The sequence below is a fragment of the Dama dama genome, chromosome 11 (genome assembly GCF_033118175.1).
Source record: "Dama dama isolate Ldn47 chromosome 11, ASM3311817v1, whole genome shotgun sequence".
NCBI classification, from domain to species: domain Eukaryota; kingdom Metazoa; phylum Chordata; class Mammalia; order Artiodactyla; family Cervidae; genus Dama; species Dama dama.
This window is the reverse complement of record NC_083691.1, coordinates 30,733,281-30,757,503: the sequence shown is the minus strand read 5'-3', so window position 1 is coordinate 30,757,503 and position 24,223 is coordinate 30,733,281. Positions and strand designations below refer to the sequence as shown.

Sequence of the window (24,223 nt, the reverse complement as noted above, 5' to 3'; positions counted from 1 at the left end):
GGGCTTCTAACTACTAGATACAGTGTCGGCCACAACACAACCAGCCAGAAGCCTGCAGGCTCCGCGCACTGTCTGAGGCCCGGACGCATGCAGACGTCCTCTCGCACGCAGCGCGGGGCCTGCAGCCCGGGACCCCACTCCACTGCCGGTCCTCTCCCGCAACTCACCAGCGTGCAGACCCACTTCGCGAGGCCCGCTTCCGCCTTGCGGACTTCTCTTCGGGCCTCGCCCCCTCCAGCCAACTTCCGCGGTTCCTGGCCTCCCCGACCGGAACACTTCCCTTAAGCCCAGGCCCCGCCCCTTCCGGTTCAGAGCCCGGAAGTGCCTTGGACTCTCTCCTTTCAACCTTCCGGCCTCGTTAAGTACCTCGGACCCATTTTGCTCTGGAGTCTTATTTGTAAGGGTAAGATACGTCAGCACGTTTCGGCGTGAGACGGTGATATTCCGGCGAGTTAGAACAGCTTCCGGCGGGGTCTGGATGTTGATGTCCTGCATCTGATGCCTTGTTGCGCTCGAAAGTGAGCGAGCTCCCAGGAGTGCGGAGGAATTCAAGTGTTTGCTGCGGCTGCGGTGACTTCATCAGTCCGCCAAGATGGCGATGCAAGCGGCCAAGAGGGCGAACGTGAGTGTCGGGGACTTCTTCCGAGGAGGGGGAACACTTGGCTGCTGGCGTGACCAGAGAGCATTCTTGGCTCTCCTTTGTCCCTTCGGCGGGAAGAATCAGAAGTTACCTGTCAGAGGGGAGATTCCATCCTGGCCCTGGCCTTAGGGATGTGCTCCTTGAGTCACATTTCCGTCACTGTTGCTTTAGAGTCTGTTATCCTAGTGTCAGTGGTAGTGTTAACAGCCTAAGTTGCTTCACGTGTACCTGGAATCTGGCATCAGGATCTTCTTCTCAGCCTAAAAGTCAGTAGAGCAGTTGAACCTCCCATAAATCACTTACGCTTAACAGGCAGCTGGAACCTGGAAGTATTCTCAGATTATGGAGTTTTTGGATCCTTCATTAATGTTTTCAAAGATATTTTTGAGCACCTTAGTATGTTCCAGACTTGAGAGAGGATCCAATAAGTCAGTCATATTTATTGAACACTTACTATGTGCCAGACACTAGTCTTAAGTACTGAAGATACAGAAATGAATTAAAAAAAAAAAAAAAAAGACGTGCTGCTTATTAGGGTCTGTAATATTAGGGGGTGGGGTGTTATGGAAACCTAAGAAAAATTGCCTGGAGAAAGAGAGTGGTCCGCTTTAAGTTGCTGAGAGGTATACTAAGGTGAAGACATAATTGAATATGGTGAGATGAAGATTTTTGGTAACTTCGATGATAATCATTTCAGTGGATAAACGTAGAATACGGTGGGATGAAAAAAAGGTAGAAATTGAGAAAATGGAGCTGGAAATGAAAACACAAGTTTTCATGTAAATAGAAATTGGATGACAGTTAATTTTTAAAGATGTGTGATATAAGATGTATCTGTATGCCAATGATGCAGGAGAAAGATGGGTTAAATTCAGTAGTTTGGGGTAGGTGAGGGGTTGTCATAGCAATGAGAGGGAAAGTGGGTGAATGTGGATAAGTGAAGATTGAATATAGGGCACTTACCATTTGGTTATATCTGTTTTCTTTAATAAGCAAGAGCCAAGGTTATCACCTGAGATGAGCAGGGAAGAGAGGTTACAGTTCAACTCAGATGTCAGAGGGAGTGGTGATGGTAGGATTTGAGGAAAGAGGAGAAAATGTGATACAGTGTCTTGCAGAGTCAGAAAGCGGATTTACTAGAGAAGTATGTTGTGATTGTCTGACAGTGTTTATTATCTACTTGAACTGAGCCTTAAATCTTAACGTCTAAAACTTGATTGTACTTGTTTACCATTTGTCACCACTAATAACTTGAGGGCCGGGAATAAGTTATCTTGTTCTTCGATTTATACAACGCTTTATTGTTAATGCCTGAAATAGATGCTGGTTTAATAGTTATTGTGCACATTAATAATGTCCAGTATGTAATTAGTATGTTAACAAGGAGCACAAGAATGAAATCTGGACTGGAGATACATATTTGGGAGCCGTCAACTTAGTGTGGAAAGCATGTGTAGTTAAGAGACCAAAGGAATGTAGAGTTAAGGGGAGTATATGAAGAGTCAAGAAAAGAAGTCTTAAAAAAAAAAAAAGAAAAGTCTAAAGATAAAACTCTTTGGAAAATCCTATTTCAATGGCCAAAGAAGACTGAGGACTACTAGCCAGAGAATTAGGAGGAATCCAAGGCACTAGTGTGTCAGGAATAGTCAAGAAGGTGATAGTCAACAGTGTCAGAAGCCTCAGAAGAGCTGATGAGAATTGAACATTGCAAGTGCAAGGTCTTAGTGCATAAAAACAATATTCATCAGAGTGCTTGGGTAGAGCTAGATTGTGGTAGGTTAATGAGTTGTTGTGAAGTAAATATGAGGCATCTTTTCAGATGCTTGACTGAAAGAAAAGAAAAAAAGGAGCAAGATGGGCTAGTAAGTAGAGAGCTCTTTTTTTCCCCTTTCATTCTGTAATCCTAATGTATATATATAACAAAGGTGCTCACTAAATATTTGAATGAATGAAGAGGGATCCAAAGTGTTTTATTTTGTGTGACAATTGAGAGTATATAAGCAACTGTTCACGTGAGGAATAAAAGAAGCCAATGGTGAGGAAAAGGCTGTAAATTTAAAGGAGAGAGGGGATCATTGATAGAACAAGTTTCTGAGACCAGAGAAGGGTCATCAGTGGGAATTTTATTATCCAGCAAACAGGAAACAGTTCCCTTGTTCTTTCCCACAAATGTCTGTAGCATTGAGGACTTTTAAATGAGGTTGGATATCTTTGTTTACCTGTAGTGACTAAAAATCTGGATTTTGTAGTAGTAGTGAAGTTGCTCAGTTGTGTCCGACAACTCTTTGCGACCCCTTGGACTGTAGCCTACCAGGCTCCTCCATCCATGGGATTTTCTAGGCAAGAATACTGGATTGGGTTGCCATTTTCTTGTCCAAGAGATCTTCCCAACCCAGGGATTGAACGTGGGTCTCCCACATTGTAGGCAGACGCTTTACCATCTGAGCCACCAGGGAAGTCCTGGACTTTGTTAGTTCCTACTAACAGCCCTCCCTATAACCAGTGCCCAGTTGCTTTTCCCAAGAGCATGCCATTTTCATTAAGGTCAGATTACAGTTCTTATTCTTGGTGTATAAAAATTATGTATCTTTTTTTTTTAGAATGTATTATGAGATAATGTTTTCAAATGGTAGCGCTCTTGCCTCTGATTATAATAATAACCCATTATCTTTCATTTTAGATTCGACTTCCACCAGAAGTAAATCGGATTTTATATATAAGAAATTTGCCTTACAAAATCACAGCTGAAGAAATGTATGATATATTTGGGAAATATGGACCTATTCGTCAAATCAGAGTGTGAGTCTTACTGAAACTTTTGAAATGTCATTTAGAGAAATGATTGTGTAATTTATATTCTCAGAATTAACAGATGACAGAGGGCCTCACGAAGAGGCTAGAGACTAAGCATAGAGACCCTCATGATCCAACTCAGTGAAAGCCAAGAATGGTAGTTGTGAAATTATAGAGAGCGTGAAGTAGTAATGAGTGGTTTGAAGGCAACAGATGGGAAGAAAAAGAACCAACATTTTTTATATACCTGCTATTTGTAAAGAAGTATTCTACTGTGGTTACTCTTAATTTTCTCAGCAGTCTTCACGGTCTCCTTTACTGACTCCACAATTTATGAGTAAGTTGTGTAAAGAGATATAAAAGTAACAGAAAAATGATTTTTTTTTTCAACTACACCTTTCTGTTGAAGATTTAGAAGTATAGGGCAAAGTAATTATAAATCCATGTTTTAATTTAATCTAAAGATTGGGGCTTCAAATGATATCTGTTGAACATCTGCTGTATGCCATTTGTCCTCTAATAGGTGCTTTTATTTGCATCACCGACACTACAACCCTGTGTGGAAATGATAGGGTGTCTCTTTCACAGGTGAGACTACTAAAGCTCAGAGAGTAAAAGTGTCAATACTTTTCTAGTTTCACCCAGCTCTTTGGTGATAAAATCTTGTGATTCTAAACTGAATCTCTGCACAGTACCACAGCTGCTGTCCTTTTAACTAGTATATGTGAGCCAATTAACTAGGAGTCCATCTAAGAAGATTTCTAAAGGTTTTATTTTCCATTGGAATTCTTCTATGACTTGAGAGTTCCTTCTTGGCTTTTAGAACTCTGAGATCTTGAGGATTCTTCTTTTCAGTAATCACTATTCCTCCAAAAAGTAAACGAAGAGCTAAAAATGTACCATCATTGGTACTCAAAACAGAGATGAAAATGAAGTGTTACAGACCAACTGTCCGTTTAAGGAACTCTTTTTTTTCCATATTTGATTAAAGTTTTCGGCCCTTTCTGCAGAATACACACAACATTTCACATGTGATTTCAGTGGGTACATGAGCTCTAGGTTAAGAACTCCTGTTTGAAACATACAAGCGTGGTATACAGAAAATCCCTTGACTTGGGGTTTAGGAGACAAGATTCTGCTTCAGGATGAGTCATGTGTCTCTAGACAAGTTGCTTGGCTTTTTCCTCATATAAGATAATCTGAGTGGACAGTGCCTTTCAGCTTTTAACATGGAGGCAGTATGATAACCTAGGTTCAAATACTAACTGGGTGCTTGCTAGTCATATGAAACAGCAAAACAGTTAACCTTCTGGAGCTTTATCTATGATATAAAATCTTTCTAGAAGAGTTTCCCAGAAGATCAAATTAGATAGTTCACACTTTGAGTATTTCTTTCCCAGTGTGCGTCAGCCACCCGCTCTGTGCTCCCGTAGCTTCCCCTCTTAGTTGTCATATGGTTTTGCTGTTGACTGTGTGCTCACTCGTGGCTCCTGCCGGCCTTTGGACTCCTCCAGGGCAGATAACCATATATTCTTTTCACTTATGTTGACAACTCTTGTTGTGCCTGACACATGTTAAGCACACGGTGCCTGTAAGTAAATGAATAATATACAAAGTGGCAGTGTATTTATGAAGGTATAACAAAATTTATTGATAGTACACAATTAAGAGATTAGTGGAGTTAAGTCAAGATGAAGATTGCAGAGTAGCTCAAGACCTTAGAACTTTCAGTCTGCTGTCTGGGAGGGATTTCCACCCAGCTCATCTCATTTCTGGCTCCTCATTCTTCAGGTCTCAGCTTCAATGCCAGAGTGGTTTTCCTAAACCACCCTAGCTAAAGTAACCCCTATCTTCCCATTAATCTGTCATTAACTGCAACTGTTTTGTATTTATTTACATAATATCTTTCTCCTGCATGAAAAGAGCCCCTTGAAGGAAGGGATGATGCTCATCTTTTTCACTATTGGATTTCCAGCACCTGTCATGTAGAAAGAACGCTATGTATATTTGTTGAATAAATTCGTAAAAGTTTGGTGTGCAAGAACTTGGGTCTAAGTTATAGATTGAGGAACAGATGTTTCCTGTCCTGTAGCTGTGGTCCTGCTCTGTGGCACCCAGCAGTAGGGTGAGTGGCCTTCTCAGTTTGCCCAGAGCTGAGGAGTTTTCTGGGACAGGGGGCTTTCAGTGCCCAGACCTGGACAGTCTTGGGCAAACCCAGCTGATTTGTCAGCTTACCTTGCATGCAGTAGACTCTCAGTGCTTTGAGCTCTTTAAAACTCTTTCATACTTGTTGCATCTTTTGTTTATTAAAACCATGTGTGAGGTAGGATGTCACTATTTGACACATGAAACAGCTGAAGCTCAGAGAGGTTGTTCCATGAGTAGATCTTATTTTTACTTTAAGCTTTTACCACTGATCAAGAAAATAATGTTGCAGGGATTCTCTGGTAGTCCAGTGGTTAAGATCCAAGCTCTCACTGCCGAGGGCCCAGGTTCAGTCCCTGGTCAGGGACCTAAAATCCCATAAGTTGTGTAGTGTGGCCAAAGACAGAAAATACTGTTGACTCAGAACCTAACATATATTAATAGTAGGTACCAAGTATATATTTTTAATTAAAATTACAATGTAGATTTCAAGATACTAGGTTGATAATTAGGGGTGGGGTACTTTAGATGGAGCATCTTTAAAATGGGTTTAGTGCCTGTTGCGCTTCTACTTCCTAAGAAGATGTAAGAGGAAAAAGAGAGACGCTCTTGTTTTATTAGCTTCCTGGAAAAAAGATGTGTATGAGAACTGATAGGAGAAAGTAGATATCCATCCTTCAGATGCTTATTAGGACTTGTTGTATGCATAGCATTGTAGGAGTAAAATAAAAAAACCATATTTGCCCTTTTGGAACTTAAATTATTACTTTTTTTTTTTAATGGTTTTATTCCAAAATAAAAATTAAGTGGACTTTTGGGGAAAATCTTTGGGACAGTGTTTTTTTCCTTTGGGTATTCCCCAATATTTCAAGAATAAGCATTCTTGAAAAAAGTCAAAAGTTGTTACTTTCAGTGAGTAAAGAGTATAATAAAATTCTTCATCAGGCCCATGCAGTCTGACAAAGTGAGAGTGTTCTATGGTCCTGGTACCCTCCAACCCCCTCAACCCCCTACACCTCTCCCTTTTACAGGAAGCACAAGCTCTGATCAGGGCCCAAAACTGTAGTCTCATCCTAGATCAAATCTAGGCAGGTGCCTCCCCTTCCCATGGGCCCACTGCCTTCCCTTGACCCTGTGCAGTCACTGTGGCAGTTGATAAACCTTATTCTGCAGTTGCATTGGGTGGCTGGAACTCAGATGGAGGCAAGGGGGTATCTTTAGCTTACCAGAGCATAAGCTGAATGGGACTTCTGCCAGCTGTCCCCACTCATAAGCACATGGCCATCTGCCACCTGCAGTTTGTTGCTCCTCACACTTCCCTAGCTCCTCCCCTACCTGAAGCTGGTGTGAGGAGAGGAGGTGGCAGCCCTATAGCTTCCCTACACAAGAAGCAGCTCCATATCCATGAGCTTCCGTGTTCAGCCACCTGCCAGCATTCTTCTCTGACTCACAGGTACCCCACCAACCACCACACTTCAAACCCAATCCCTCCAGAAACCCAGCCCTTTTCCCTGGCTACAGAAGGCTGTGTAATGCATAAAAGTGCAGATATTACTAAAAGTGAATGTCTGAAGGATAGCTGTTGACTCTGTTGTTTTAAAAGGGCAATGAATCTTCTAAGGAAAATGGAAGAGACTACATTAGCTCTCTCTTTACATCGGAGGACACCCTGTCCTAGTCATAAAAGATGGTAGTTGACTGTTTTTAATTTTGCCATCTTCTTGGTAGGGTTTCCTTCCAACCCCACTCCTGCCACAGACACAAAATTTATTTTTATGGATTTTATAAGCTTTAGTAAAATACTACCCAGAAACGTTTGTTCCCTAAATTGATGGAGACTGTCTTGTGTTTAAGAATTGGAACTAAAATTAGAGTGAGGGAGAAAATCAAAATCTTTGGAAACAAGGGACTAGTGTGGTAAATAACCAAAATGTGTTGTTTCTGTTGCATAAATGCACAGTAAGAAAAGCTGCATCCTAGACATCATTGGTAATAACAGCTATTACTCCTAAGGTACTATACTTACCAGTGTAAGACTAAAAATTGATTCTTAGTATGAGAAGTAGGAAAGTGAACATGAGGACTGCTCTCTCTTAGTAGGGTAGTGAACATGAAGACTGAATGTTTCAAGCTTGTTCTTTGCTGCTATTGTCTTAGTAACCATATTAGTATTCTTAGTATAGTAAGTTTCATCTGAGATATGGTACTTAAAAACAAAAGTTACCTAATTCAAGAAATTAAAGGCTTATTCAGCATACCTGTCCATAATATCTATTTCCCCTAAAGGTTTTCAGGTAAATGTGTATTTTAATTAAGTCCAATTCACCTTTGTAGGGGGAACACACCTGAAACTAGAGGAACAGCTTATGTGGTCTATGAAGACATCTTTGATGCCAAGAATGCATGTGATCACCTGTCAGGATTCAATGTTTGTAACAGATACCTTGTGGTTTTGTACTATAATGCCAACAGGGTAAGTACAGGCACAGTCCTCATCACTTGGGGAACCCATGTAAGAGTTAGTGGAGGGTTGTACCATTAGGGGAGATGCTCTCCAGAGTTCTTCTCTAGCTAGTGCTATTGGTAAAATTCATTTGACTGTAGGTTGGTAACTGTTAACTTTGGTCCTTACCACACTTTCAGGCATTTCAGAAGATGGACACAAAGAAGAAGGAAGAACAGTTGAAGCTTCTTAAGGAGAAATATGGCATCAACACAGATCCACCAAAGTAAATGTTTTCTGCATTTTCACTTTGGACTAAAACCCATGAATGACTACCACTTTTTTTTTTTTCTTTTAAATGCTGAATATTGTGATTTTTCATTTGAGATTGACCCAGTTTCAAGACCCACTTGAAACTGATATATGTTAGAATATATTATGTTAATAAACTTGTAGCTTTTGGTAAAACATGTCAGTGTTTTCTCTTAAAATTTCTCCTATATTATACCAGAAAAAAAAGATAATAAAACAGCAGTTGAACCATATCAAGAATTATTCAGTAGCAGATGGTCCTAGAGACTAAGCTTCTTGAGAATGGAGACCTTTTGATATTCTCAATACTACCAGTGACCAGTCCAGTGCTTAGCCATCAGGGGAACTTATTAAGAGTATTGTTACTTATTGAATGTCTATTAATAATGAAATCTACATAATAACTCAGTGAAGGTAGGTATCTCCCTTTTGCAGATAAGGAAACCAAAGTTTATCATGTTGAGTGAATGAATAAAATGTTTTTTGACATCAACTAGTTATTAACCACATGAGTACATTTGAGTGATACTTGGTTTACAGTTAGTGAAATGCCTTTGTCAGTATTGGTACCCTTGTCCTTAGAGGTTTATTCTAGAAATGGTCATTCAGATGATAACACATTGTTAGAAATGGGAGAGCAAGCTGCCAGGGTGGTGGTATTTGTTGTTACATGTCTAAGATGTATTTATGTATTCTTCCCCTTTAGTTAATAAGTGTTTGTGTATATTTTGGACCTTAGCTCATAGTATATCTTTGCCATAAATAAAATACTTAATGCTTAGTCTTATAATCACAGACTTCCATGGCATGGAAATAGTATGTTTATTACCACATTCATCATAGCTCAGCAGCTTGGAGGAGATAGCTATAATTTTCTTTTTATAGTTTAGGCATGGGCCAAATGGAGAAACATGGACTAATTGTTTTGTATATAACTATAACACAAAATCAATTTGAAAGATACAAGCATTGAGTCATTTAAGTGGACAAAGCCTCGTCTACTTTTAAATGCATTTAGCTTTGAAATCTAACATTACTGCAAGAAAATAGATTATTTTGTACTTTTTGTACTGTCTTCTCAAAGCCTACTATTGAAAATCAAGAAATAATTGTCTTGTTTATTAACTCTGTCTGAGTGCTTTTTGAAAGCACTGTTAAAGAGTAGAAAAGAGTCCTTTCTAAGAAGGGCAGGCAGATGACAAAGGAGCCACAGCTGTAATTTTCTTCTGAATGCTTTTATGAGTTCCTTATTTTTGTAATGCTCAGTGTGCTTTTAGGTATTTATAAAAAGAATTTTCTAAAAGACTTTTGTAAGGGGAAAACAAATTAGACCTACTTACAGTGTGGTTTGTCTACAGACTGACTTGCTCCTAATATAAGTTGTTTTAAATTAGTAACAAGGGGGAATTCCTGACAGTTATAACTGGTCTGTCATTTGGATTATATATGTGTTAGTTGAATTCCATGACCTAAAGTTAAGAGTTTCTAAAAAATGCCCTCTAATTGGACATTTTTAGCCAGTTCCAGTTACAAGAACATTAGTTCAGTGGACACATCCTGAGCCCCTGCTCTGTTCTCTGTGTACTGAAATGCTGAGGACATAGTTAAGCCAGTCCTCTGCACCAGGCATTGAAGGCGCAGTTCCTCAAAGAGTATAAGGAATCGGGATTTCCCTGACAGTCCAGTGGTTAATACTTCACCTTCCAAGGCAGGGGATGTGGGTTGGATTTCTTGTCTGAGAGCTAAGATCCCACATGCTTTGTGACCAAAAAAAAAAAAACAGAACATAAAACAGAAGCAATACTGTAACAAAGACTTTAAAAATGGTCTGTATTAAAAAATCTTAAAAATAAATCCAGGGGGACATCGAAGCCAGCTGGGGAGCTTAAAAAAAAGGGAATGATTGTGTTCATGTGCATGTATGTACACACACACATGTGCCAGAGCTGCTTTACATCCATGTAGGTTACATTTCAAGTTTTCAAGAAAGACTTTGTATGAATAGAGAATTCATTGAAAGTATGAAAGGGACTGATACGACATATATTTCATCATCACCTTCTTGCTTAACAACTTTTGGTGGCTCTCACAGGATGATGCCCAAACCCTTGTCGTATTGCATCACAATTTTCTGTGTTATCTTTTAAAAGTGTCAGTAAAGCAGGGCCTGTGAAGCCTAGCGCCCTACCCTCTCCACGTGCTAGCCAGTAGGTATTTGCTTTTATTCCCCCCTCCTGTTAGTGTCTCCTGTTACCACCTCGGCTATGAGTACTCTAGGCTGAGATCATTTACTTGACTCCATAATGGGCACCTGAAATGGTCCTTGGTGCTATTTTTAGTTATCTTATTGGTGTCACAGCAGAAAACATGATGATAATCTTTTATACAGGCTGACTTCTGAGGAATTCTCATAGGCCTTTTGTATCATTGCGGAAAGCGAGGAACCAAGACATTCTGAAGGAAACACCCCAGAAAGGAGTGAGTGTAGCACCTGCTGACTGGTCTGGTCCCACTGTAGAGGTGAGCATAGGGACTGGTGACTGAAAGCAAAGCAGCCCCTTTCTCATTTCATTTTCTCCATCTTAAAGCACTGCTTCTTCAGTAGCTCATCAGTCCTCAGCAGAGGAATACAGCCAGGACTTTTTGGAGACAAAAGGGATCGATAAAATAGCCAACATGTTGTGTCATACACATACATGACACATTTTGTGATGTGTTATCAACGAGTCTATGAAGGAAACTTAACAGCACTTGCCCCTCCCTCAGTCTTGAAACAATTCTGAGACATCACTGAAGAAGAACCCTGACAATGGCCAAGAGCTTTTCTCAGGCCAACTAAAAGAAAAATCTCTTAGCTACATTGCCGTGGGCTCTCCTGAAATACAGAACCCATATCAATCAGCAGGCTGGTTTTAAAACCTAACTGGAAGTTCCGGTAAGTTACAGTAAAGGCAGATGAAAATATTAATAAGCAGCATAGATAGAAACAAGTTCAGAATCATATATTCTCAGAAGTAATGCTCCAGTATAAAGTTAGAGCAACTCTAGATGAAAATAAGTACATACTTATTATCACAAGTAATGTCCCAATGTAAGTTAGTGTATGGCTTTGAAGCATAGCACATCATCATTTCTTTAGATGCACAAAGCACTTTTCCAAGAAGGGAGCTCATCTGGTTGAGTCTAAACGTAGATTTCATGATGGATCACCTGAAGTGCTCAAATCCAGCATTTGATGACTAAGCTATGGGGTTTGGACAAAATGTATTCCTTTAGTTACAGTTACTCAGAAGAAAATTCTGAGCCTGTGAGATGAGTGGCAAGCAATAACCTACCTTGTAGGGCTGCTTAGTGGAGAAGGAAATGGCAACCCACTTCAGTATTCTTGCCTAGAGAATCCCATGGACAGAGGAGCCTGGTGGGCTGCTGTCCATGGGGTCGCACAGAGTCGGACACGACTGAAGCGACTTAGCATGCATGCATGCATTGGAGAAGGAAATGGCAACCCACTCCAGTGTTCTTGCCTGGAGAATCCCAGGGACAGAGGAGCCTGGTGGGTTGCTGTCTATGGGGTCGCACACAGTCGGACATGACTGAAGCAACTTAACAGAAGCAGCAGCAGGGCTCCTTAGAGGGTTGGTGGCAGTTTTTATTTTAAAATTAGAAAAAAAATAAGAATAGAACAAGGCCCATTAAGTACAATAGGTACCTCGGAGTGGTATGTATGCTACATGAACTTTTGAAAGTTCACTTCATGACACTTCACTTTTAGGAAAGACCTACATGAATACCTGTTTTCACTACCCAAAAGAAATCCAGAGAGGATTTTTGCTTTTATGATGAAAGGAGAAAAGCAAAAATAGCATTCAGAGTGGTTAAGAGGCAGCATGAACCCTGAGCAGTGACTGACACCACCCAGCTCCTTCCCCAAGAATTACATAGCATCTCGGCAGCAAGCCGTCATAGCTTTGAACTGTGTCTGTGAGCATCTGTGCTCTTATCTTGATGTATTTTGTACATCCATTAGCAAGATGTGCCCTAGTGTAACTGCTTCTTCGCTTCACACCATTTCAGCTTACAAAAGGTTTCATAGGCATGCGGTACTGTCTACTTTCGGATAGTGGGGAAACCTGTACTATATAATATCACTCTCCTGGCTACTTCTCTTTGTCATTGTTTTCCGCAAGGGCAACTGACTTATGTGGTCCTAAAAGCACTTTCTTTAACGACTGTGGTCCTTAAAATACTTCCTTTAAGGACCACATACATCAGACCTAAGAGATGCGGATTCAATCCCTGGTTCGAGAAGATCCCTTGGAGGAAATGGCACCCCACTCCAATATTCTGGCCAGGAGAATCCCATGAACAGAAGAGCCTGGCAGACTCTCAGTCCATGATGTCACAAAAAGTCAGACACAACTGAGTGTCTGAGTACACTTAAAGCACTTCCTACCTTCAGTAAGGATGGACAGGCATTTGTCAAGCACAGAGCCTTTATTTTACATACCGTTTCCAAAGAGGACATTGTTTAAGTCAGCAGAACTTCCAAGAGAGAAAGTGACAGCAAAGGTAACTGGCTCAAGTCCCTCTGTGTACAGCACGTACATTTCATGTCTGAGCACCTTGTGTGTCTGGCTTAAGTAAAAGTAAGGCAGTGTAGATTGTGCGAACAAGAAATCTGTTCTGTGATCAGGAATGGCTACTACATGCATCACGCAAAATGCACAACCTGAAACATTTCAATCTGCAACCAAAGTTTCCTCAAGCAAAGATTAGCGTGAACAGTGACGGAACACAGACAGAGCAACTTGGGCAGAGAGAATGGATAATGCCATGGGGCAGTGAGGTTAGCGCACTGATCAAGAGCCCCGAGCAGGAGGAGCCGTCCCAGTGGCCGAGCAGGCTAGGAGGGTGAGCAGCAGCCATCTCCAGCCACCTTCAGTTCCTTCCTGCCTTCACTCTAGGTTGAGCAGCTCCACGTCAAAGATGAGGGTGGCATTGGGAGGGATGACACCGGGGTGGCCTGTGGCTCCATATGCCACATCGGGAGTGCAGGTCAGCTTCGCCCTCTGCCCCAAGCTCATCTAGCAGGGATGGGGGCAGATGGGGAGAGGAGAAAGAGGACCCAGCTTGATTTAAAAGAAAAAAGTAAGGTAACTATGTCATTTTCCCAAACCATCCTCATGGTAACCCTGAAGATCTGAGATGAATTTTATACAGGGCACACTGAAGTGATGCTAAGAATTGTAACCAAGGCAGATTGCACCCCAGACTAGCAGAGACGTGACTACAGACAGTAACTTCAACACCGTAGTCTCAAATTCATTGATCCAGCAAACAGTGCTGATTATTCAATTAGAGTGCACCTCAAAACTTCAATCTGTTCATAATTTTTCCTTCTTCTTTCAAAGAAGCCTAAAGAGGATGCGTAAAGACCATACATGCATGTATATACTCATGTAGGTGCTAGGACGAATTCATTAGATTAAGAGATTAGAAGGCACAGCAAGGAACATCACATGACTTCATAAAGGAAGGAAGAAGAGCCTGAACCAGGGCTCATCACAGCAGTCCTCAAGGATTTGTCTGGCATTAGTGGGACAACTGGTGAAATTTGAATAATCAATTTTCAAATTTTGAATAACTGACTCAAAAATTTGAACAGATTGGCTAATAGCATTGTATCAATATTAATGTCCTGGTTTTGTTCATGGTACTATGGTTATGTAAAACATTAACATTTAGGGAAGCTGGGTAAAGAGTATATGAGAACTATACTCATGTATAATATTTTTGTGAGTCTGAAATTGGTGCTTTATTTTTTAAGTTAAAAAGAACCCTAAACACAGTAGCCTACCCCACCTCTTCTGCTGCTTCAGTTCTGAACGGCTACTAGCTCACAAGCTTGCTCAGAACTAGAAGGATATGCTTGGGAAGACAGCCCCAAGTGACGGGCAACAAAAGGGGTGGGGACACAAAGCCAGGACTGAAACTAGGTGGCATTGCCAAGCCCTGGCAGTGGAGTCAAAGCAGTGGTAGTCTGTGATGGGGGAGGGTGGAGGGCAGCATGCAGAGCCCAGAACCCCAGCTGCTCAAACCCCCCTCAACAAGGATCCTCATCTTACCTGGGCTGCGCCCTCTTCAAAACCCTTGATGACTTCCTGTTTGCCAATCCTGAACTTGAAAGGCTTGTTTCTGTCTCTGGATGAATCGAATTTCTTGCCATTTTGAAGCATTCCTATGGAAGCAAGGATAGGGTGGAAAAGAGTTGCGGTCATGAGATAACTCCCATTTCAGGTTCAACACGTCTAGTATGGAATGCCTATTCTGTACAAATCTGCTGTCTTCCAGTCCTCCCCATCCATCCCATTGACTAAGCAAGAAACCTGGATACTTCCACATCCTGCCTTCACCAAATGGTACATATCTTTGAAGTCCAGCTATTTTCTCTACTTTTATTACCACCACCCTGTGGTCTCATCAAGCCACTATCACACCTCACCTGTGGACAGGAACCGACTCTAATTAGTCTTGTTGCTTTGCCTTTACTCCTCCATCCCCTTCTCCACACTGCACCCAGAATGGTTTAAAACACACACACACACACACACACACACACACACACACACACACACACACGCACGCACACGCGAGGCCCATGCAAATGCCTAACCCTATTATTCCCTTGCTTCTGTAACTTCCCTGAGGCAGAATCCGAATGCCTACACTGTATCCAGTCACTTTAAGATCTAGCTACTGCCTGCCTGACAACTTCTCTCTGTCCTCTCCTTCTCCCCTTCCCTTCCCTATTGAGGTCAGACCTTTCTCAAGTACTTCTGCACATTACAACTTTTTTTATGCACCTTCCTTAGCCTGATGGTCTGTTTTCCCACGTATTTCAGTTTCAGGATGAGTCTTCACCTGATATTCTCAAGGTTCCCTCACTATGCAAAACCCAAAGGTCGTATCATCCTTTATTGCAGTGAACAGTGTAAAGTGACCCACCCAGTCAGGGGCAACCTCCACACCTCACACAAAAGGACCGTGTGAACTCAGGACACCCTCAGTGTTTTCTTAGCAGACTGAAGCATCCCTCAGCCTCCAACTGCAGATATCTTGTCATTCCTGATGTACATACATGTGTTGTCTCAGTCCAGCTGCCTAAGAAGCAAGAGCTGCTTTTCTGTTTTCTGTTCTTACTGGTGTTTCTAGCTCAAATATTAGACATTCTGCAAAGGATGCTATTTCACAACCTCTTCTCATGGCCCCTGGATCACAACAGAAGGCAATCTGGGACCAGAGAAAGATCTAGCTTGTAAGTTCAGAGACTAGATTCTGACTTCACTCTGGCACTAACTCACTGTGTGAACTTAGGCAGATCACTTTCTCTCTGATCTCAGATTTACCATGTTTCACATGAGAGGTCTAGTGTCTAAGCATCTGTGATTCCACATCCTAATTCCTACAATATAAATGTATACAAGAGACATTCTTATTTACCTATTTTCTGGGCAGAATAAATTGGGCTCTTTCCCTGGGTACTAAATCAGGCAAAGAAGAAAACCCTATTGCTACACAGAGAAACACACAGATGGATACTTCTGTATCAAATATACCAGATCAAATACAAACTCAAGCATACACACAGGTTGCTAAGATATTCAGAGATGCGCATGCATGCTCACATACATTTATGCACATGCACTCAGAAGAAAACCCTGATGGCCAAACAGATGCTAAGAAAATATTTAGATACATAGATATAATACAGTCACACAGACACAAACCTATATAGTACACATATGGATATGCACATACACACACTCACATTCACACCCTCCATTTAAAGACTGATTTTCTCATTCCTCATACTCTTCAGGTTTCTATGACTTAAACCACTTCAGACCATAAACTTTTATCTACTGCAGCAGGTTTAGTCAAAACCATGCAGTCCAGAAACCACAGACACATGGTGACTGGATTTAACAAGGGTGCCACTGAAATGTAATGGACAAACGGTGATTTTTTAATTAATGTTGCTGATTGACATATGAGGGAAAATGAATGGTCAAAGTGAACCCCTAATTCACCCACACATAAAAATCAATTCCAGATGAATCACAGGCCTAAATATGAAAGATAAAATAATAAAGCTTCTATGACACAATAAATAGAAGAAGAGCTAGAGCTTCATCACCTAGGATAGACAAAGATTTCTGAACACAAAATTACTAACTGCAAAAGAAAAGATTCATATGTAGAACTTCATTAAAATTAAGAATTCTGTTCAAAGTGGGACTTCTCTAGTGGTCCAGTGAATGAGACTCTGTGCTTCCAATGTAGGGAGCCTGGGTTCGAACCCAGGTCAGGGAACTAGGATCCAGATCCTACATGCCACAACTAAAGGATCTCATGTGCTGCAATGAAGACCCAGCACAGCCAAATAAATAAATCTATATATTTTTAAAAAGATCCTGCATGCTGCAACAAAGATAGAGGGTCTCACATGCTGCAATTAAGACCCACTGCAGCCAAATAAATAAATAAAAATTTAAAAAAAGAAATCTGCTCAAAGGATGCCAATAAAGGAGTAAAGAAAAACAGATGGTTTGAAATAGGAGATGTTTGGAATAGGTATAGCCAACAAAGGACTCAAATCCAGAATACAAAGGAATTCCTACAGATCAGTAAGAGAAAGACAGACAACCTAATGTTTTCTTAAGTGGACAAAATTTAGGTGAACTACAGAAGACATCCAAATGACCAGGAAGCACATGAAAGGGTACTCAATTTCCTTAACCATTAGGCCTGTGCAAATCAAAACCATAAGGAGATACCCTGGGAGCCCACCAGAGAGGGCCAAAACCAAAACAAAAACCTGACGATACCAAGCGGTGATGAGGATACCGGCGAACTGGAATGCTCAGACATGGCTGGTGGCAGTGGAAACTGGCACAAACTACTTTGGAAAGCTATGCGGTAGGATCTGCTATCTCTGAGCAGGTGTAACTCTGTGCCCCAGCAATTCCACTTCTATGTATAGCCAACCAGGTTGTCTACATATATGCACCAGAAGACATCTAGAAGACTCTTTAAAGCAACACTATTCATAATGTCTAAAAACTAACAATCCAAATGTTCATCAACTGTAGAAAGGATAAATTGCAATATACTCATACAATGACCTGTACAGGAATAAAAAAGAGCAAACTCCTGGATAAATCTCAGGCACATAAAAAATGAAATAAGAGACCTAATGAGTGAAACAACCCAAAAACAAAAGAGTACATACTCTATGAGATGAAACCAATCCATAGGGACAAAAAGTTAGCATGCTAGTTACCTTTAGGGAGATGTAATGACTGGCAGGGTGGGTGGGGGCTGGGGGGGGGGGTGGGTCCCAGATGGCACCAGTGGTAAAGAACCCCGCTGCCAATGCAGGAGACACAGGAGACGTAACAGACTCGGGTTCGAACCCTGGATTGGGAAGATACCCTGGAAGAGGGCCTGGCAACCCACACCAGTATTCTTGCCTGGAGAATCCCATGGACAGAGGCGTCTAGTGGGCTACAGTCCATACAGTCGCAAAGAGTCCGACACCACTGAAGCAACTTAGCGTGCACGAGCGAATGACTGGGAGGAGGCATAGGGGACAGACCAGGAGGTGCTGGAAAGGTCTGCTGATCCGGGGGTGGTTACGTAAGTATGATCACTTTTGAAAAATTTCATCAAGCTGTACATCTTACAGTTATGTTCTCCGGTGTATTTACATATAATAAAGTTTACCAAAAAGTCCCAGACTACGACTGGGTTTGATGAGACAGTCCCTCCCCAGACCAGAGCCGCCCACATCTAATGTTAGTATTTAATACACATTGCCTCCTGTCTGCATGTATTGTGAAAAGTCTTTACAAAAGGATGTTGTGGTTTCGGTAACTTGATAAGTACCGATATGTCTGCAACATGTAGAACAGACAAATCAATTACACAGGTCAGAGGCCCCAGAAGGCGCATGGTAATCAGGACATCACCGGGAGATGAAACACAGCTCCAGCCCACTGACGTCAGCCACTGGCAACATAGCTGTTGAGAAATACCCACACTGTTTGCCTAGAATTAAACTGGCACTTCACACTGGCCCAGAGAAGTGCTAAAAATGGCCCCCATCTGACTCTATCCTAGGAATTAAACTGGCCTTGCTGTCTGCGAAGTGGCTGTCACCAAGTTCGCCACATTGGGAAGGTCACAAGGCAGAGCACTCCCCCTGCACCCCTCTTGGAACAAACATCTGCTCAGCGATCTTCGGCCAGCAGTCCTCAGGAACTCCAACTAGAATGTTCCTCAGTCCACCTTCCAATCCAGATCAGGCATGAGGGCTCAGCAGAGATGTGGGCCCTCCTCCGCTCCCACAGCACCACAGGCACTGCCCTCCCCAATGCCCACAGCCCTGGTGAAGGCAGGGGTCCTCTTGTTTCACGTTTGTGTCCCCACTGATCAGCACAACCTCTCGTACACAGTAAGTGTTCAGTAAGAGTAGACTGAATAGTCTATTTCCCAAAAAAGAAAGGGGATTCTGAGAAAGCTGAGACTTCACTTCTTTCATAACACTGTAGGATGAAAAGGAGTCTGAAGCGGGGGTCAGGGCTCTGAGAGCTATAAGAGGAATTTCCAAGTATCACACAGAACCAGGGGGACCAGGGCTCCATCCTGCCTACAACAGATGGAAGGGAAATGGAGATGGCTGGCTCTGTCAGAGGCTGGTATCACGGTGGCTCTTGCTGGTAGAAGAGGGGAGGGATTAACCTTGCCAGTGCCCTTTCTCATTCCCTCAAGGCTGACTGGGGGAGATGGGGATAGCTGGTCAGAGGAAGCCCTGGCTGCCCTGGGCTTTGGGCCTGATCCAGGGGAGCAGATACCTCTGGAGAGGTATCAGAGTAGAGACCTGCCTGCAGAGGGGCAGGTTTGGATGAGAGCGTAGGGGGCGAAGCCTACCTGTGTAGTGCACCACACACGTCTGGCCCTTCTTGGGGAATGTCCTTCCTGCAAGGAGACACAGAGATCCAGGAATGAACAGCAAATTGGGAAAAGTCACCGGGGACATTTCAGGTGTGACTTGTGACCAAGAGCCCTGACCCACATTCCCCTCCATACCACAGAGATGCTCGTGGCTCCAGTTCTGGCTCTGTGCTTTGCATGAGCCAGGGGCTTTGTATGAGCCACTTCACTTCTCTGGCCTTGATCTGAACTTTATTTCCTTGGGTTCCACAACTTCGCTCTCTTCTGGTTGTTTCCCTTTCTTTGATTGCTCTTTTTACTTTCCTCCATCCATTACACAAACCTGACAGCCTACTATCTGGCAGGCCTGGACTAGATTCCAGAGACACAGAGCAATCTATGAACTCACAATGAGGTTAGGGAAATAGATGAATAAATAATAGATTATAATGCAGGGTGACGACTGCACGAGGATGAATAAACAGTGAAAGTCACTCAGTCATGTCCGACTCTTTGCGACCGCATGGACTATACAGTCCTTGGAATTCTCCAGGCGAGGATACTGGAGTGGGTAGCCTTTCCATTCTCCAGCGGATCTTCCCGACCCAGGAATTGAACTGGGGTCTCCTGCATTGGAGGTGGATTCTTTACCAGCTGAGCTATCAGGGAAGCCCGATGATTCTGAATAAACAGAATCATTCACAAATATTTATTGAATACCTGCTTTGTAAGGCCTGATCTCAGGACACACCAGTGAGTTACACAGACCAGACAAGATTGCTACTCTTTTGGAATTTACATTCTAATGGAGGGAGACAAACAATACTCAAATAAATAAGACAACATAGATTGTGATAAGTTCTCTAAAGAAAATAAACACAATGATGAATTGCAGAGAGATACAGTGGGACAGGTCATTTCAGAATGGCTGGTCCAGGACAGCCTCTCAGAGGAGATGACATTTTAACTGAGACTTGAAGGATGAGGAGCACACTGGGAAAAGCACTGCGGGAAGAAGAAGCAGGCAGTGCATAAACCGTGAAGCAGGAAAGGATCAATGCATTTACAGAATGAAAGGAGCCTACATGACTGGAAAGACGGGAAGGAGGTGGAGACAAGTGGGAAAGAGCCAGATCATACAGGGCCTTGCAGTGCTGGATTTAATTCTGCAAATTCTTTAAGTGCAACAAGAAGGCATGGGAGGGCTTTAAGCAAGAGAATGACATAATCTGAATTAAGATTTTATAAGATCACTCTGGCTGCTCTGTGTAGGATGGACAGTTAGGCGCCTGTTGCAATAATCCAGACAGAAAATCAATGATGGCTTGAATTAAAGTGGTTGGCAGCAGAGAAGAGAGTAAAATAGATGGGAGATATATTTTGGAATTGGAGCTGACAGGGCATGCTAATGGCATGGAGAAGGGGATCCAGGATGAGGGAGAAGCATGATCTTAGGGTTTTAGGGTGGGTGACTGGAAGGCTGGAGGAGCTGATTCCTGAGATGGGGAGGATTGACGAGGCACAGATTTGTGCAGGTGGCAATCTTGAGATACCTATTAAGACACACAAGCTTGTACTGCAAGTAGGCAGATGGAGAGTCTGCACTGGAGCTATAAATTTGGGTGGGATCTAAAGGCCATGGGACTGGATAACAAAGCCTTGGGAGGGTAAACAGCTGAGCCAACATGTAGATGAGGCCCCAGGGAGGGAGCAACTAACTAGTGTCAGGGAAAGTATCAGAAAGGAGATAATGGTTAAACTGGGTCTTAAAAGATGAGTAACTTGCCAGAGGAAGTAAGGGAGATAACTTGGGAACAGTGAACCACATGTTCAAAGGCTTCGAGTCATGCAGTAATGGGAGCCTGTCTGGTTTCCTGCTGTAACCTTAAGGTCTAGCACACAGTATACGCTCAATAAATATTTGCTGAATGGCTGGTGTGTTTAACAAATAGCAGACAGTTCGATAAAGCTGGAGAGAAGTTGGTGGTAGGGGTAGGGACTGCTAGTGAGAGATGAGGAAGGTAACAGAAGGCTGTATCTGTCTGCCTGGAGAAAAAGGAAGATTCCTTAAAGCATTTCATGCCCAGAGAGGGGCATGATCAGATATGCATTTTAAAGAGTGCTCAGGCTGTGGTGCGGAAGGCCAGGAGGTGAGACTGGAGGTGGAAAGACCAGTTTAGAGACTGCGGAAATCCAGGTGAGAGATGACGGTGGCCGGAACTAGGGCAGAGGATGAGGAGATGGAGTCTTCAAGATACTCAGCAGGAGAAGTAGGCAGGATTTGTTGTAGGCTCGACCAAGACAGACATCCTCTTGATTGTTGAAATATTGTTGCAACATCATTGTTGAAATATTAATTGGTGCATTCTCCCACTCTGGGTTACCGCATGGTAGCTGGCCCTTCTGTGCTTCTTTGACTTGGGGGTTTAGACTGAAGTAAAAGCAGAAGCCCAAAGTTCCTCTGTGCTAAGTCACTTCAGTCATGTCTGACACTTTGCCACCCTATGAACTGTAGCCTGTCCATGGGATTCTCCAGGCAAGAATACTGGAGTGGGTTGCCATTTCCTCCTCCAGAGTATCTTCCTAACCCAGAGGTTGAACCCAGTTCTGTTATGTCTCCTTGCATTGACAGGTGGGTTCTTTACCACTAGTGCCACCTGGAAAGTTCCTCCAGGCTTTCCCTAAAATCCTGATCTACTTCAAGAGAAAATGCCCCTTGTCCCTAGCCAGGGAGGGAGGATAAGCAGAGAAAACTCTAAAGGCTTCTTTGAGCCAGGGAAGGGAGAAGAGGCCTGGTGGCCCCTGGCAGAACTCTAAGGCAGTGCCCTGGGTGGCAGAGGGGAGGAGGTAAGAAGACCTCAGGGAGAAGCTTCCTGGGACCCAGTCCAGAGGTTCCCAGCATAGAAAAAGAAGCCTGTACCTCTGGAGTGATCCAAGGTCCTGGCTGGGACTCCTAGGGACCACTGCTTTTAAATAAAGAGGGTGGCCAGAAGCCAAGAATCCCTCCAATTTCCTGGGGGTGGGGGAGTGTTAACACTGCCTGACATGCAGTTTGCTGTCAAATCCTGCAGAAATGTGGGCTCCAGTCTGAATTAAGGTTGGTTTAAGAAATGGAAAAAGCTACTCCTGGCACATCCAAACTCAATTACACAAGGGTGATGCCTGGGATGCCAGGCTTGGGAAAGTGAGGGGTGCCAACCCAAGGCAGGAAGCAAGGGAACACAGAGGAGCGCCTGGGCGTGGGGAAGACCAGAAGCAGGAGTTCTGTTTTGGACTCGCTGACTTTGAGGAATCCGTGGGACTTCCAGGTAGAGGCTGAGCAGCGGCTGGATAAACGGACCACCGTGAACTCAAATCCGAGGCCTGGGCTGGACGCTTAAGTTTTGGGGCCATCGGTTTCAGCCGCTCATGAAAGCCGTGGGAGTGGACAGGCTGGCCGGAGAGGCTGAGTGGGGCAGGGAGCATAAAACAAGATGCAAAAACAGTGGAGGAAGCGCTCCGCCTTTTCCATACTGGCTCGGTCCCTACAGCGTCTCACCGTCCAAATCGCGGGGGGCCGCCCGATCAGAGGCCCGGAAGCGGGCGCGTTAGAAGGGGGCTGCCCCGAGCAGAAGAGATCCCAAAACATCTCTTTTCCCCGTTTCCAGAGCTCACTCAGCAGGGCAGGGAAAGCGGAGCTGTAACCCGGCCCTAGGAAATCAGCAGCAGCGGATAACCGAGCGTTTCCAGCCGCAGCAGCGCCAGTCAGAGGCGCCCGGGGCGGTGGCGGGCCGCAGACCCCAGCCTTTCAGCCGCCGCCTTCGTACCTCTAGGTGAGCAAGCGCGGATGGGGATGGCTAAGGATGTCTGCTAGAACGCCCAACAATCCCATCTCTGGTCATCTCCCGCCGCCCCCATCCTAGGCCCGCTCCCCCTGTTCGGCACCCCTCCCGCGCCCCCTCGGAATCGGACCCCCCCGCCGGGCTCCGCCCCGAGACCCCTCCTCCTCCCCCGGCCCCTCCACCCGGTACCGTCTCCGGGGGAGATGGTCTCGATCTCCACGCCCATCGCGGTCCCACTGGCCCCGCCTCCGAGGGTCCCCGCTGCTGCCCCGACCCCGGCTCGGCTCCGGCCCTGGTCCGCTGGCGCTCCGGCTCGCCTCCCCGCCGCCACTGCAGAGTCGGAGGAGGTGCGGCTGGAGTCGGGACCTGCGCAGGGAGGGGCCACCGGGAACGGGGCGGCGGGGCGGAGCGGCGCGGAAAGGTGGGGTCGACCGGGGCGGGGCCCGGGGGGAAGCGACCCTGAAGCGACTGCTCCAGTGCTTGACCAGGCTAACGATCATTAACCCACTGATTGGGGAAGATGTTGAGGAAGGCATGCAGACACTAGTGCATCTACCCACCCATCTGTCCCTCCCTCCCTCCCTCCCTCCATTCATCCATCTGTCAACACATATTTATGTAGCAACTACTATAGTCAAAGCTATAGTTTTTCCAGTAGTCATGTATGAATGCGAGAGTTGGACCATAAAAAAGGTTGAGCCTCGAATAATTAATGCTTAACTGTGGTGCTGGAGAAGGCTCTTGAGAGTCCCTTAGACTGCAAGGAGATCAAGCCAGTCAATCCTAAAGGAAATCAACCCTGAATATTCCTGTATAGTCCTTGGAATTCTCTAGGCCACAGTACTTTCCCTTCTCCAGGGGATCTTCCCAACCCAGGGATCGAACCCAGGTCTCCCGCATTGCAGGCAGATTCTTTACCAGCTGGAAAAGATTGAAGGCAGAAGAAAAAGGGGACGACAGAGGACGTTGGGGTTGGATGGCATCACCGACAGAATGAGATGAGTTTGAGCAAGCTCCGGGAGATGGTGAAGGACAGGGAAGCCTGGAGTGCTGCAGTCCATGGGGTTGCAAAGC

At 44.0% G+C, this 24,223-nt stretch overlaps 2 protein-coding genes across 5 annotated transcripts; one reads left to right on the top strand and one right to left on the bottom strand.

Moving 5' to 3' along the window:
• Positions 1-337: 337 nt before the first annotated feature.
• SF3B6 (splicing factor 3b subunit 6) lies at positions 338-8,491 on the top strand. Its single transcript, XM_061154916.1, has 4 exons — positions 338-622; positions 3,321-3,439; positions 7,913-8,051; positions 8,222-8,491. The coding sequence occupies exons 1-4, from the start codon at positions 593-595 to the stop codon at positions 8,309-8,311; spliced, it is 378 nt and encodes a 125-aa protein (XP_061010899.1). The 5' UTR covers positions 338-592; the 3' UTR covers positions 8,312-8,491.
• Positions 8,492-12,808: 4,317 nt separating this feature from the next.
• Positions 12,809-23,511, bottom strand: FKBP1B (FKBP prolyl isomerase 1B). Of its 4 annotated transcripts, none has more exons than XM_061156210.1 (4): positions 23,339-23,507; positions 19,326-19,373; positions 14,459-14,571; positions 12,809-13,417 (listed from the first exon to the last, which is right to left on the bottom strand). In XM_061156210.1, exons 1-4 carry the CDS (start codon positions 23,373-23,375, stop codon positions 13,289-13,291), a joined length of 327 nt encoding a protein of 108 aa, XP_061012193.1. In that variant the 5' UTR covers positions 23,376-23,507; the 3' UTR covers positions 12,809-13,288. The 4 variants fall into 4 exon arrangements, with proteins under 4 accessions (XP_061012193.1, XP_061012194.1, XP_061012196.1 ...); XM_061156212.1 differs by having other exon boundaries at positions 13,326-13,462; positions 23,339-23,511; XM_061156211.1 differs by lacking the exon at positions 19,326-19,373 and having other exon boundaries at positions 23,339-23,510.
• Positions 23,512-24,223: the final 712 nt, after the last annotated feature.